The 16,571-nt window shown below is 32.1% G+C and overlaps 1 protein-coding gene across 1 annotated transcript in view; it reads left to right on the top strand.

Moving 5' to 3' along the window:
* The window catches only part of LOC124354252 (F-actin-uncapping protein LRRC16A), an 80,308-nt gene that overhangs the window by 34,036 nt on the left and 29,701 nt on the right, over positions 1 to 16,571 (top strand). The window contains exons 14-19 of the mRNA XM_046804570.1: positions 1,662 to 1,799; positions 4,212 to 4,377; positions 6,025 to 6,177; positions 6,394 to 6,510; positions 6,955 to 7,130; positions 11,252 to 11,339. Coding sequence (XP_046660526.1) covers positions 1,662 to 1,799; positions 4,212 to 4,377; positions 6,025 to 6,177; positions 6,394 to 6,510; positions 6,955 to 7,130; positions 11,252 to 11,339 — 838 coding nt within the window. The remainder of the gene's footprint in view (positions 1 to 1,661; positions 1,800 to 4,211; positions 4,378 to 6,024; positions 6,178 to 6,393; positions 6,511 to 6,954; positions 7,131 to 11,251; positions 11,340 to 16,571) is intronic.

The following is a 16,571-nucleotide window of genomic DNA, read 5'->3' as shown; positions in this document are numbered from 1 at the left end:
GTTGGTGTGAAAAAATGTGGATAGATATCCAAATTAACAAATTACTGTAGTTTACAGAATATTTTAATTATTTCTTTTAATCTATTTATTTTGGTGCATTGTCCATGAGTCTGCTGCGTCTATTTGTGAACAACAACTAATCGGCAGTACACAAATTACCTAAAGCTAAAACGTATTTTTGTAGTTCTTTGTTTAAAAACTATTTAGAAATATTCAGTAACAAAATAACGTGGTGTATAAATAATATTTTTATTGAAGTTTATATTTTTTATATCTGGACAAATAAAGACAATGCCAGCATGTCTGCTGCTGGTACTATGTGCAGACATAGCTGCTCGGTGGTATACACACAAGCACTAATTATTATTTGATCAGAATCTATGTTGTATCGTACTTTGTTTAGTTGTACATAAATCGATTAACTATATACGTACACACATATTTATGTAACTGGAATATATTCTGCAAGCTTGTTTTATAAGCTAACATTTCTATATGTAAAAGGAGAAGGTAGAAGATATGACTTGTAGTTTTAAAAATATATTCATTTCCCTGAATCTGTGAATTCCTTTGAAGTATCATGGCATTCTTAGATTAGTTTTTTACCAAAAGGTCAAAGTTTCAGATGAAGGTATTTTGGTTTATTTGTTGGTTTTACCGAACCGACCTTGTGTATCGCCAAAATCGTTGTCTTGTACTCAGAGTTCGTGCATTGCAGACCTCTGACTCGCAATGTTGGCCTGGAGTCTGCCTCATGGTAGAGATGTGTGGGTAATTGTTTGTTCTTTCTATTTTTACAAATTGACTACATGTATTTTCCAAACATCACTGGAAGAAAAGTTATTAGGTATGCACGATGTTTTTTCGACATTTCAAAAGACACTATAGAGATAACTAAGGAGATTAAAATAGTTGGTAGGCAGCAATGAATCGTCACTGAATTTCTCGTATATCTCTAACGACGAAATTGGCTAGACCACCGCAGCTTCGTGGCATTTCCTTCACATACAGCTGGTAACGATAAACCTTCACCTTTCCACTTAGCATAAGGGTTAAATACAGTATTACTGTTGTTTATTTGGTTTGAATGTAGATTTTCAACCAGGAAAACAAAGAATTTAAAAGAGGTTTTGAGTGGCCAACCTGAAAATATTATTAATTTATCTGAAATTAACACATTGTGTAAATGTACAACTTTTGGATATACCATCTGATAAAGTAGAAACATTGTTCTGTCTGAGTAATTGATTGTACATGGAGATAGCCAGTCATAGCAATAGCAAAATAACTCTTACGAAATAACAAAGAATCACAGGGTTACATAAAAAGAAAGTTAAGTTATAATTTTCTCTTCATTTTCCATCTAGCAAATAACATAAAAAAGCAAAGCAATGGTAAAAAATAGTAGCTTTATTGATGTAAACCATTCCTCAACTGCTAGAGAGAGTAAAACTTACATAAAACCTGATTGCTTTTCAAATATTTCCAATAATTGCTACCAGAATGTATCAAACAGTTAATGCAACTGCAGTTAGTTTATTTTTAAATAATTTTGCTAAAATCAGTTTCTGATTAGTTTATAGCTGTTAGATTTAGAGACCTTGGCGACTCTCTTAGATTCAGTTGATCACACCTTGATGACTTTGTGACTGTTGCTTCAGTGGTAACTTGATGGGAGATGCAGGCGCAAGGCTGTTGGCTAAGGCATTGCAGATCAACTCCAAGATACGGAGCATAACTTATGACAGAAACAACATCACGCTTCAGGGTTACGCTGATCTTGCCTATGCTCTGGAAAGGTATCTTTGGAATGGATAACCTAAAAAATACTTGTTCAAAGAGAATTATTCCAAAATTTTTTCTTGATTTTGAATTTGATTCTAATCCTTTTGTTTTTAGTAACTAGTGATGAATCATTTTAAAATGTGTTCTATTTTGATTTTGAATGTGTTTATACTAATGGTTTTGTTATTTGTAATAAAAAAAATGTTCAGCAGTCGCCATTTTGTTAATATTAAAGTAAATCGTACCATTATTGTTTATTATTTTTCCCTTATTTATTAATATTGGTGTGCGAAGTTTGATAGCTGTAGCTTTACTACTTCTTGAGATATTAAATTTTTTATAACAAATTCAAAATGGTAGCTAGCAGCTAAACGAAGCATTTCTCGGCCAATGGTTATGTGACATTTTTTGTTTGAAATTATGTTTACTATCGTCCACAGAAGTTTTTGACATCCTTTGTGAACACTCAAAATATATATATATATACTAGCTGTTTCCCGCGGCTTCGCACGCTTTTTCGTAAGTTTTGCCCGCGTATGAGCATTTCTGGTTGAAGTAAATTATATTTCCAACCCCGATGTAGATTTTACCTTGATGTCACGATCAAGAAAATATGTCAAAAATGTATTGTACATGCATAATGTATTTTATTACAAAGTGGTCTACCACTCAACCTTTAAGTTCAACCAAAAATTTAGTTTAGACAATTATACATCATAACTTAGCGCCTTCAAATAGTGTTTCACTGTTTAATATACGTATCTATCTCGTAATTGCAGGTTATAATGTGCAGGCGCTTTGAAAACTTTTCTTCATTTTATTCGTTTATATTCACGACATAAGCGAATAATTCAGATAATAACTATCCTATCTTCTAAGTTAGACTAAATTACGGATACATGTGAAATTTGATTGAAATTGGTTCAGTCGTTTTGGAGTTTATTGGCAACATACATCGTGACTCAAGATTTTTATATATATAAGATATGTTAATTTGGTTATTTAAATGCATATGTGACAGATACGGCCAAATACTAAATAATTGAATCGTAAAAGGTAAGGGCTCTTTTGTGATTCAATGTTTATAATATTGAAATTATATATATATATATATATAAAATATAAAAATCTAATGGTAGCTGTCTATGTGTTACTCATTCACATACAAACTACTGAACCGATCGTATTGAAATTTTTACATGAACATTCTTAGGGTCCGTGGTTAACATAAAGCTTTATTCTTATTTCAAAACTCCACCTGTTTTTGCAAACTCCCTTTTAGGCCTAATCAGCAGATAGTAAATGTGTTTTTTACATCAATTGTTCTTTATAAACATTATAATGTAACAACACAATCATATGATTAATTAATTTAAGTACTATTTTAAATTTCTTTACGGTTATATTATTGAAAGCGTAGATTAAGCTTAAAAAGTAACAACACTTCTTATTTTAACCTACTCTGTAATCACTGATGAGCACAGACGTTTTTCAGATAATAAAATAGGAAGTTTTAGTAAAAATTGTACTTTTAACTGTAAATTTTAGCAAATATTAAGTATGCAGTGCTTGATCATTAATGTAATACAGATATCAAAGTTATTATCTAATTTTTGATAAAGATTTAAAGGCTACTGTAAGTCATATCTTAGTTGTTTTTTGACTGAAGTAGGCCTTTTAGACAACCTCAACTATGGTTCGGTTCCAGAAATACCTTAGAACGAAATAAACTACAATGGCCATTGGTATACACTTTTAAACTGAAATAGACCTCTCAGATTTGAGTACGTTTATATATCCTTTATCATCAACGCAAACTCAACTTCCGTTTCAAAATTACATAGAGCCCCATTATTCATTACATATCAAGTGTGTTAATTGAAAAGCAAAGAACTTTGAATTTAGGATGCCTTCATGCTGGCTTAAAATAGTTTAATTGTTACTGAAGTCTGTTATCATGAAATACTGGAGAGATATTCAAGTTATTCCACGGTACTTATAAAAATTATTTCACTCCCTGACTTGATGGCCCCAAAACTTAACATTTAAAATGGATCAGAATGGAATATTTTTCAGTGATTATCACCTATCAGGAGTAATTATAAATGTAATTTAAAAGGAATATGCCAACAAGGATTATCAGCAATCCGATGCAGCAAATCCGATAATTGTGTTCAGTATTTCTTTGAATATCAATAATCAATTGAAAACCATTGTCAGGTATGACTATAAAATACTAAATTCCAAGCCAGTTTGTGTAACAATTAATTATGATACAAAATTATCATAAAATTAAAACAGAACGCAATTAAAACTGTCCAAAGTTAATTAAATCTTGATTTTATAAAGTATTGGTTTGAATGGATTAGTGTATTCAAATCAAGACTATTATTACATCTGATTCTGTTTTGTACTGTATGTAATAGCAACTACACTGTGAGGTACATGCCACTGCCACTGTACGACGTCCTGCCATGTATGAAGGTCAATGCTGACAAGACTGACACACTGATGAGGAAGATCCAGGATATCCTCCATCGGAACGTTTCACCCAAGAAATACAGCAACGGGCAGGCTTTCAGGTTACAACAGGTTAGTGTCTGATAAAAGTCTGCAATATTTGTTGCTTGTATTTTCAATGCTTTCAAGCCCATTGTAACACAGAAGTAGATTTTGATGTAAAAAAAGTACCACCCTGTTCCCTCTCTATTTCTTCCAGTCACATGTGAGTCAGTGAGTCAGTCCTCTTGCCTTGGACATGGTATTGATATTCTGTACAAAGAGGCAGTTTTAGTTTTTTAACTGGTTATAATAAACCTCAAGTAAATCCCTTACAGTGGTGAATACAATCCAAAGGAAAAGATATCAGATATTGCTAGAGAATTTGTCTTAACTACCTCTGTATTATAATATGACATAATTATTATTAGCCTTGATCATTAACAGCAACAAAATTAAGTAAGTATGTGTTCAAGGGTGAACTGACAACACTTTTTCCAATGTTCTTATATTTCAAAGTTCGCTGCGGTATGAGTTACCGGTAACTCATAGTACACTTTTAGTTGAGAACCTTCCCAGATTTCACCAAACCTATATATTTTCAAATTTTTTACTCATTTAATTGAGCATTTAATTTAAGTGGCGAGAAATATATTTTATAATTATCACAATGAAGAGTATTATTACGTATTACGTATGAGTTAAAAGTGGCTCATGCCATAAATTGATGACTTTGTTTAGACAGTTATTTTTCAATTGCAGCATGTTCATCTGTGACTCAACTCGGATATGGACGATTGTTTTCCTTGTTCTTCCTAGATTTCAGCTGCTATTATTGTCTGCTATGTTATTGCATCATTCCTGAGGGTACAGAGTAGATTTTTATGTTTTTCATGTTTTGGAGCTTCATTCAATTTTGAATATAAACCATTTTCAACATAGGTCACATGTGACTCATGCCAGTTTAAAAGTAAACACCGTACATTGTGGTCCTCTCTAATAATCTGGTAGTTCTACCAATTTAACTTAGATCTAGTGCTGACATACACTAAATTATCAGACACTAAAGTCCACCATCTTCATAAGTCATCTGTGACTTGTACCGCAATATGTGAAACACATTTAACAATGCAGGGAACATGTTAATAGGCCTACTTCCATAATAACATGCATTGGGTAGAATGTAAAATCAAGTAGAGTATCATTTGATTTTTTTTTAATGTAAACAAAGTTAAATAAAGTGTTAGAAATATCAGTTTTATTTTTAAACTTAGAACTTTTTCGATAAGCAACTCGCTTTACTCTTTGTGCTTTTATACTTATCTTCACCACTAATATAAAATATATTTCGAACCATTAAAATTGTATAAAGTTCATTTAATTATTACATTTTACTGTTGTGGAACTGCTGTAGTCGTATTATGGTAATTTGTACCATGATCATTTGTCCTTTCTCATCAGCATCTTTGTTTGTATTATTATTGTTTGCACAGTGTCGTGCTAAGTATTTTTAATGTAAAATTTTTGTAAAAATATTTTTTTTTAAACTCCAATTATTTTGAAAACAAATAATGCCATACATGTTTTGTGCATAGTCAATCCCTCATTTTTTATAAATCCTCTGGTATCTTCCTATTTGTCCACCTTGGAAAAGCCATAAGTTAAGACTACTTCTTAATGTTTAATAATAGAACCGAACAAACTTTAATTTTGAAATCTAATTGTGATTGGGTCATGCAGGGTTTCCTATTGAGTTCAACCCAGCAGATGGTGGACAGGCTAGTGCTTCAGACGCAGGAAACAATACGAACGGTGGCACAGGAGTCCATGGACAAGAACAACGACATTAACCATGCCACCAACCTCATACAGGATGCTGACAACTCCAAACAGGTCTGCAATAATTGTAGCTGTGTATCTTGCTTAAACATGGATGGAAATTCTCTTAGGTTACCGGTGTTTAATACTCTATCCTATCTTTATTAAATGTACAATAATGGTCAGTAAATTTACATATAAATTAAAATTGAATGATTTTTAAGCAAAGGTGAGTTTTATAGAATATTGAAATCTGTCATTGTTAAAAGCATACAAATTGACATGTTACAGTTGCTGCCCCGACTGCATGAGGTGGTTCAGAGGTGGGAGGAGGCGGGAAACCCTATTGACGTCAAGCTCAAACAATTATCGGAGGAACTGCACACTGTTATCACTAACTACCTTCAGGTATCATCTTGCTTTTTATTTTTTTAGTAATCTCTTCTCTTCTTCCTTTATAATCTTCCTTTCATCACCTATCCTTAACTTATCTTCTCTCTTTCGTTATCAGTTTCCATCTCGAATAGTTTCCTTTTGTCATTGTTATCTCCCAAGCATTTTTCTGCCAAAGCTGAAACTATGTAGGCTCTTTTCAATAAACTTTCTTCCAAATTCCACTTTTAACTTTACCTTGTCTGACCATTCCATAAACTATCCCTTTTTTCTTTACCTCTTGTTTTATTTAAGTGTCCTAAAACCCATTTCCAGTTCTGTCTCCTTAATTCTTTGTAATTGACTGTGTCTCAACAAAGAGTGTAATAAGTTAATCTTAATATTTAATGAAGATGAATCTTACAGTTGGCTTTATTTTCCTCTAAAATATATCCCATAATGGACCCTGTGTTGTTACAGGATGGCCTGGAGTGTATGGTGAAGTGTGCAGGGGAACAGTGCCCAACAGTGCTGGCAAGTGAGAGAGTGCAGACTGAGATACGCAATACGTGCAGAGAGAAAAACTTCCTCGACCCGTCGTTCACGCATAATGCAGTACTGGAGTTGGCGGGCACACACATCATGAATAAGATCAAGTACGATGTTCTCTGTCACTGTAGCATTAGTTTGTTTGCCACAAGAATTTACCTCAGTGATTAGCTTCGTACAAAATTCTTTTGATCACTACAGAGTAGTTGACAGTAGGTTTTTTTGTCAAACTGAGCAAATGTTTCAATAACTTTTTACATAGATTAGAGGGGATTCTAGATATTGATAAATTCTTCCTCTGTAGTTAGAAATAGACTACAGTTATTTTATTTTATTTTTTATTATGAATCTATCTGATATTGAATCAATTTGTTTCGTTATAGAGAGAATGATATATTTCGGAAGTGTATTTTTTCCAGTCATTCCAATAATAACATTTATGGTGTCGTTATTTCAAGATATGGTGTGTGACAGTCATATCACATACTATTCATACCATCTGACACCCTGGAGTATAAATCGTAATCCAATTTGCTGAAGAAGTGCTCATTGCTTACCTGATATGTGGAAAAATTTGAATCGTAATATGATTTTCTTTTTCAATATGCTAAGACGTGGAATATTGAATAAAATTACTCCTTGACACATGCCTAAAGAATTGCCAACCTAAACTAGTGTTGTGTCAAAGCCAAATCTTGAATCTACCCAATCATCAACAAAGATTCGTATTGGAGAATCGATGGATGGGATTCAACAATCAAATCTGCCGTGATCCGCAGCGTTATTAATTATTGGCAAATGGGCAGTACACAAATTATCAATCGCTAAAACATGTTTCAGCCGTACTTTAAAAATTCCTTAAACACCCAATTGACACTTTATCCAACTTTTGTAAATTGCAGTTAGTAAAAGTATTTTTTTACATTTACGTTCATGTAACGCCATGAGTTTGCTGTGATTATTCGCAGACTACTGCTGAGTGACATTACACAAATTGCCGACAATCGTAAAAACATGTTTTTGTCGTACTTTATGTTTGAAGACAACCTGTTAATAGATAACCTAATTACAAAATTATCGTAATTTTGTAAATAATATTTTACTTGCAGTTAGTATTTTCTATATTTATGTTTATGCATCGCCGCGAGTCTGCTGTGTCTATTCCCGGACAACGCTGGTCTGTAGTATGCAAGTTACCAATAACTAAACTGTGTTTTTGTTGTACTTTGTGTATCAAAACCCATAGATAGTTTATATAATTACCAAATTATTATGCTTTTATAAGTAACTACCAGTTACCCATTGCTTCACACATAATTTCTTGCGCTTTCTGGTTTGAATGGATTATATTTCCGATGCAATATGTCCAATTCTTTTAGATTAACACATTGAATACGGAGCCCGAATATAGGTCGGGCTAGCACACACGGCGTTGTATACGGAGCCCGACCTATATTCGGGCTCTGGTACTTAATTCAATACTTTTAGGTTTTCAGTAAAAAATCGGGTTTAGTTGTTTCAGACTATTTCCTATGTTATATTGTTTATATTATTATACCTCTTTTTATGACAAGTAACAGTTGTGCAGCTGTAAAAATAGTATTTTCAACTATTGCACAACTGCTTAGTTACATAACCGGCTGACAACGCAGGGATGCGAGCATTTTTATTATAAACAAAATTCCACTGTTACTGAATAAAGTGATAAATGTTGGTTTAGTGATGGTTTAGTTTATTTTGATTGGTTTCTTAGTGATACAAGTTTTATTTTTCTTGATCATTGTGTAAAATGAGTAATCATTTAGACAAAATAACGATGCGCACAATACAAATATGATGTCAGATTCTGAGCATGATATGGAGGATGACCGTATTTTTAATGAAAATAAAATATCATCTGCGATTCAGTTTGAAAGAATCTTGGGTCAAATTTATGATTCTGGATCGTAGTGTGAGTTTTTCAACGACAATGATCCTGATCCAGATTTTAAGGTTAGGCCTAATCAAGACGTGAATGATACTGATTATGATTATGATAGGCCTTCCATTAGTAATAACATGAATACTTTCTTTCTTTCTTTTATGTTAATTTTATATCAAAAACACATTTATAGAACATTAGGTGGTTAAAAAAAAGTTTATACAACATTAGGGGGTTTAAAAATAAAACGTTTATACAGTTACAATTTTTCAAATTTTATTTTTTTCTATAATTTTTATTACTTTATAATTTTGTTCAAAGGATTATTTTATCATAAAATTTTCTAAAACTGTGCATTCTCCTCTTTAATTTGATATATAATATGTTAGGTTAAAACAATGTCTTCATAATTTAAAAACATTTTTTAAATCACAAAAAACTGCCAGTATACTGAGTATATTCAATGTTATAGGCTTAGGGTTCAATGTGTTAAAGACATATTCTGGAAGCCATACTATAATCTATCAAATTATGATATTGAAGCAGGAGGTAGGGAATACAACTTAGTTTTTTAAAATTTCAATTTGCAAATCCCTTTAAAATTGATATCAGTTCTTGAATTACTTTTTATGTTATTTGACAATCTCCTGAAGAATGGCAAAAGTTGGATTGGTGATTATTTTGTTTAAATCATACTTAGGCTAAAAAAGCTATTAGGGTTACAAATTTTATTCAGAATTGAGTTATTGATTTTAAGATTTGGAATCGTATTTGTTATTTGGAATTTGCTCGTCACTAGTCTAAACAGTATACAACAACTGAGGGGAAAATGTCCCAATCTGACACTGTCATATGCCCCAATCGCTGGGATCATTTAACTGTTCATTTGTGTTATAGTATTATAATAAATTTTCATTGAAATATCTAGCAATGTAGAGAAATGTATGCAGCTAAACATGTAAGACAATTGGTATTCTATCAACATAGTCTCAGAAATTTGTTCAGGAACATGCCCCTACATTATATTGTGCTTTTTGTGGACCATAAGGTGAAATGTATCATTTTAGGAGGGTTTTGACCTCTTTATTGACATAGCTTCAAGAAATGCAATAGTGTTAATTACATACATGTTAGTAGTTACATTTAATTAATTATATAATTAAATATAATTATTATGTTTTGTTATATTCACTAGTTTATAAGAATATCTTAAATTTTAAGGCTCAGTAAGAGTGAATTATGCATTCTGGTAAATCTAGACATGCCATACTTCTGTTCTCCCTATATATGAAATAGCTTGATTCCTAATATAAAGTTACTTGTACCACCTTAAATAATGAAAACAGTTTCTTCATGTATAATCTTCTGACAAAGTTATAAACAGAACTAGTTGAATTAAATATAATTTGTATAATTTAATATACAAAACAAACACAAATAATGTAATAAATTTATATATTAAATAAATATGTAATACTAAGAAAGATTGTGTGTTTTGCTCGTACTAAACATATTTTTGCCAATGTAATAACATAGATGGTAGAACCATCATCAAGCAAAGACTTTTGCATTAGAACATGGAGTAATGGTAACAAGTAGGTACCATGTCTGTGTGCCTCTACCTAATGTAGTACTGCTCTCTTGAATTAAATGAATTGCAAGTGTTTACCAATGTGAAAATACATGAAACACTATATAATTTCTATAGTGTGTGATGTTGTGTTTAGTCTGAGATCTTATTCAATTGTTGTCCCATTAAATAAAATTACAAAAGCATGCAGATGATTGAAGATTCATTAAATTACAAAGTGACAATTTTGCAGAAGTAGAACGAAAAGAGAATATCAACTTATATTCTTTGTAACTTAGTAGGGAAGTTAATGACATTAACACAAAGTAGCAACATGAGTTGAAGTTCCCTTAATTTAGGCTATATCATGTTTTGGATGTAACATAATTGCTTATAAAATCACAAATTGTAGTAAGAAACTTTAAAATTTATTTTAAGAATGAGATGAACAAAGTTCAAATAGATGAAAAATTAATCATTATTAACAATTTCCCATCCTCTGTCAGAGCTAACATAGCAAAATCTCCACTACTGTTCTATGTCAGAGCTGTTGCACCAGGATTATTGAACTCTCTGTACATTATTAGGGAGGGTCTTATGTAATTGACAAATATTCCGTTAGATGGGTGACCTTTCACTTTGCTTGAATTTCAAAGAAAACAACTTTACAAATAAAGCCATTGAATTGCTGTCGTTAATGAAAATGGTCTGCTTGATTTACTGATGGTTTGTTACAGTGAACTGAATCTGGCAGTAGCTGCTCATGTCTCAGACAGAATCACGGATGAAGTCATTGAATCACTGTCCAAGTGCCACAAATCTCTGGTCAGTACTTCTCCAAACACTGATTTGCTCAGTATTTACTACTTTTAGGTTTATTACAGGTATTCTTAGCCATTTTTCCAACCCTGTGAAGGGTTGGTGACTGTAGTTGGAGTCTAGAAAAAACTACTTAATTTTCATTAGATTGTAATACTGTGAATTTTTGGAATTGACACTGATTTTTGGCTACAGGAAGAGTGAAAGTATAAATAATCTTTATTTGTTGTATGAACTCTTAACGGGTTATCAACAAAGTTGATAATACAGTCAGTTGAGACTAAGTCAAAAAAATTTCTTAAAACTATACAAGAGTTAAAAAAAATAAATCTACTTTAACCCTGGAACTGGCAAACGCCCGATATCGGGCATTTTAGTCGCATCCTAGATGGCAGCGCTTGATATCGGGCGTTTTAATATGTCTTTTATTTCTCAATATTACGTACTTAAAACACGATCAAAGAGTATCGGTATTGATACCAATCAAAAGAGGAAGGTTCAATTTATGTAAATAATACACTACTAAATAATTTTATCGTTTCGTTACACGTTCATACGTTTTATAATCTCTGAACTGTTTGTTTACATTCTCCCGCGTACCACAGTAGTTGCGTGCGCAGCGATGAGTCAACTGGATCATTCGGCTATTGTTATTTCGTCAGCTGCATGGTGTTCTGTCTGGTTTATTGTTTGTTTGAATTCATTGTAATGATGATTGTGTATATGAGTAAGTTTTTTGTGCATGTTTACGTAATGGATCGTAATGTACGCGATCGTTCAAGTGACATTTGAGAAGTAGTTGTACGTGAAATAAGCAACGATGAGGATTCCGATTTAGACATTCAATCAGAACATATTAAAAAAATATAAAATGAATATGAACTAATAGTTACAAGATTGTACAAATCCAAGTGAGCTTTGAAGTTCTTACTTTTGTTGATAAGTAGCACTTTCGAATGTCAGTGTATGATTTTTGTATCGTTTACCACATGTAAAAATAAATAGCTTATAAACTATGTGTTGTTTTATTTTTACTCAGAATTAAATGCTCTTTCTTTTTTATATTTTGGATTTTGCATATCAATAAAAACAACAATTTTACAAATCAAAAACTTTGAACTAACTTTTCTTTTTTCGAAAAAAAAAAATTTTATAAAGAGGTAGAGTAAGGATATTTTTTTGTTTTAATTATATTATGTGAAGAATGTTCCTTGAACAATGCTGAATAAAAAATATATAATATGACATAGGTACTTTATAGTAAACATGTAATAATAAAATAAATATAAGGCTATGTATGAAGTATTAAAAACACTCTGCCACTGAGAGAAATATGACCGCCAGTTCCAGGGTTAATATATAACATTTAAAATAGATTTTGACATACTTTGATGGTGTCAAATAAACATACTTGACGTCATTATTTATCTTAAAGAAAACCTGTAATGATTGTATGCAATGAATGTAAAGATTGTGGTTGATTCATGTAATTAATTTCAAAATATGATCAATTCAATTCAATTCAATAATATCTTTATTCACACATTCATCAAGAATGGTTACAGAGTCAACACATGCAGTAAAAATTGATGTCATCAAGAAGTAAGTAAACTAGTTTAAACTATTATAAATGCAAAGAGAAAATATCTTTAAAATTTGATATTAACTAACATTTCTGTAAAATAAAATATATATGAGGAGAAAATATATGAATGCATATACATACACATACATGTCTTAAATAATAGCATTAACAGAATTAAAAAACTCATTCAAACTATAAATTGTAGAGTTTATCAACAGGCTGTGCAGTCTTTTCTTCAGAGTTTAGAGTCACATGTTTTGAAGTTTTCTGGAAGCATGTTAAAGAGTCTTGCACCGCTATAGGAAGGCTTCTTGGTGTAAAGGGTTGTTCTGTGCGCTGGAAGGGATATATCATTTGCCCGTCTTGTTGTGTAGCTGTTGACGTCACCAACCCTTGGTAATCTTTCTCTTGAGGCGTGGGTGATTACCTCGATGATGTATATGGATACTACTGTGAGTATCTCAAAAGATTTAAAAGCCTCTCTACAAGATTCTTGTGGCTGTAGTCCTGCCATGATCCGCATAACCCGCTTCTGTAATACCAGGACACGATGAAGGTTGCCAGCAGATGAACTTCCCCACAGAGTTATTCCATATCGAACATGTTCGAATCACATATGCGTGATAACCACAGAGCGTGATATGCGGCTTTCAAAGCGATAGAGGTACCAATGGATTTAATCCTCTTCATTGCAAAGATTGCAGAGTTAAGCCTTGAACACAGTTGGTCGGTGTGATTGCTCCAGGAGAGGCCTTGATCCAGAGTTAGGCCTAAGTATTTTGTGTTGTCAACTCTCTGAAGATCTGGGGGCTCAGTCAAGCATTCTTTTAATCGTCCAGAAGCGAGATATTTTGTCTTTGCAGCGTTAAAAACTAGGTCGTTATTTGAGCAATATTGTTGTGCCATACTGACTGATATGAAGGTACGAATGTCCAGGTCTTCAATGGCATTGCCACTCGTTACAAGAACAGTGTCATCAGCAAACATGACTGGGTAGCTTATATTACCCAAATACTTAGGTAGGTCTGCAGTAAAAAGAACAAACAGAACCGGACCCAACACTGAACCCTGGGGAACACCTCTTGTAACAGCCAAGGGTCCAGATCTTGCAGTCCTCTCTGTTCCATCCAGGTTTTGTTTTATTTCAACGACCTGTTCTCTTCCCGTTAAGTAACTCTCAAACCACTTGACTGTAGTCCCTCCAAAACCAAGAGATTTAATTTTGTTGATAATTAAACTATGGCCCAAACAGTCAAACGCCTTACTTAAATCAAGGAAAACACTTGTAACTGTGTTCCCTTCCTCCAAGTTGTCAATGATGTGTTCTATTAAATCGGTAAAAGCACTTGTGGTTGATCTTCCAGGGATAAACCCATGTTGTCTATCAGGCAGGAGATTGTTGAGTTTAAGGTGGTTTTGAATTCTGGTTAAAATTATTTTTTCTATGATTTTTGAAATAGTTGGGATTAGGGATATCGGCCTGAAATTTTGTAGCTCCTTTTTGCTTCCCTGCTTATGAAGGGGATAAACTTTAGATATTTTGAGTTTGCTAGGAAAAATCACTACTTTTAGTGCATCACATAAATATTAGATATTATTGTAAAATAAACTAAAGGGTGATGTGTTTACAATTTTAAAATTTAAACAGAATATGGTCTACAGTTATTAAACATTTATGTTAGACACATTGAAAAACTTATCCCGTGAATAAAAAGGCATATCTAGAAGTCAGTTGTAAAATTTAGTTTTAAAATCATTTATAGGGTATTTAGCTATTAAGGTTACTAACTTATTGTAGGTAACAATGACATGACAATATGACTATTTAAAGTTTTACTAAATCTATTTTTACTAAGCATCATATTTTTTCCTGATGTTATATTCATGTGATTTATGTCTGATAAGATGAAATTTTCTTAACCAAATTAAATATGTAAATATTAATTACAGTTTGTAGCTACAATTTTTTTAAATAGAGGCTTATAATGTATCAGGATTTCTCCTATCCTACTGTAATTACCATAAAAATTATATAATATGATATGTCTGAAGACAGACTGGAAATGAGCAAAATTTGCTATTTTAATGTAATTTTGGTCAATATATTCAGTTAATCATTTTATAATATATTGAGTTAATCGTTTTGTAATAAAAATGACTGGTTAGCCTGGAAGTAATGTAATCGACATGGACTCTCCAAGAAAGTGCCTTATCCAAACGAATTCCTAGGAATTTAACATTGTCCGTGTATCCCTGTGAAGCATCAATGCACAAGGTCTAAGGCTGAATAACATTTGAATTTCATCCTCATCGAAAAGGAATCTATTACTTTCAAACCAGATTGAGGCTTCATCAATAGTATTTTGAGCTAATAGTTGTAGTTGTTTTATTTCAGGGTTAGTATTTAAAAAGTTGTGTCATCAGCGTACACAACAATTTTGAGATTACTAGAATTATGGATATGGGCAAAAATTTTAAGGCATATCTTTTTCCCCTTTTTTAACATGGGCAGATTCTAAAGATCTTTAATTTATTAGGAAAATGTTCAAGAAGACAAGAGGTTCAAGGAATAAGACAGAGGCTCAGCTAAGTCAAAAATAATTTTCTTAGCAAATTATTAGACATGCATCATAACTGTCTGAGTTATTCAATTTTCTAGTAGCTCCAATAATATTACTGGGTGTGATAAAATTCCAAGTAAATGGTAAATGTCTGATGTATGTGTACTACAAAATCTGTTGAGGTGAGAAAACTTGTATAAATTCTTTTCTTAATGTTTGCGATTGATTCAATAAAAAAAAAGTTAAAGGTATTTGCAGCATTTAATGGATTAATTATACACATTGCAATTCTTTTACAAGTATTTCCTCCTTTTCTTTTTTGTTTAAATGAAGGCCATGTAATGTGTAGTATATCCGATTTACATGCTTTAAGTCAACCACTTGAACATTATCAGCTTTGAGTATGAAGTTGATATTTCCTTCAGTACATTGATAATTGGAGCACCTGGACTTGAACATATAGAGGTTTACTGAATTTTTTAAAGCTTGATTTAGAGGCACATACATATTATTTCCATGACTGTCTGAGAAAACCTTCTTTCTTTGAATTCAGGGATATTTGTTTAGTATTTGACAAAGAAATTCTATTTGGTGTGTTTCTTTTTTTTCTGTGTATGTATATGTTTTTTCTTGTGATCAGTCTCTCTCAGGTTTAGGCTTCTTTATATTCTAATAATTTTTCATTTTCTGAGCTTTCCACAGTTTTCTATTGTCCTGCTTCTGATTTTTCACTACTGCTCTACCCCCCCCCCCCGCCCTCTCCACTACATCTCTACATTCACAATTCATGAGCAATTCCATGTCTTCTTTAGATATATTGAAGCCATTGGTGATAGTATAAGCTATGTAAGCACGCTTTTATATGCAATTTGAGAATGGTGGTAATGTAATATTTTGTGGGAAATCTTTGTTGTTAATTTTCTGTACAATAAATTTAACAGCTACAATAGCATAAATACCGAAGTCATATGAGTTTTCTTACACTGAACCATTTATCAGATTTAGATTCAGTCCTGTTTCTGTTGACATTGAGGTTCTCAGCGAATACATGAACTGAATAAACGGCAGCTCTCAATGTGGGCCTTGTCTTTC

Source organism: Homalodisca vitripennis, chromosome 2 (genome assembly GCF_021130785.1).
Source record: "Homalodisca vitripennis isolate AUS2020 chromosome 2, UT_GWSS_2.1, whole genome shotgun sequence".
Lineage (NCBI taxonomy): Eukaryota > Metazoa > Arthropoda > Insecta > Hemiptera > Cicadellidae > Homalodisca > Homalodisca vitripennis.
The sequence above is the reverse complement of the archived record's forward strand: the minus strand, read 5'-3'. Positions and strand labels throughout refer to the sequence as shown.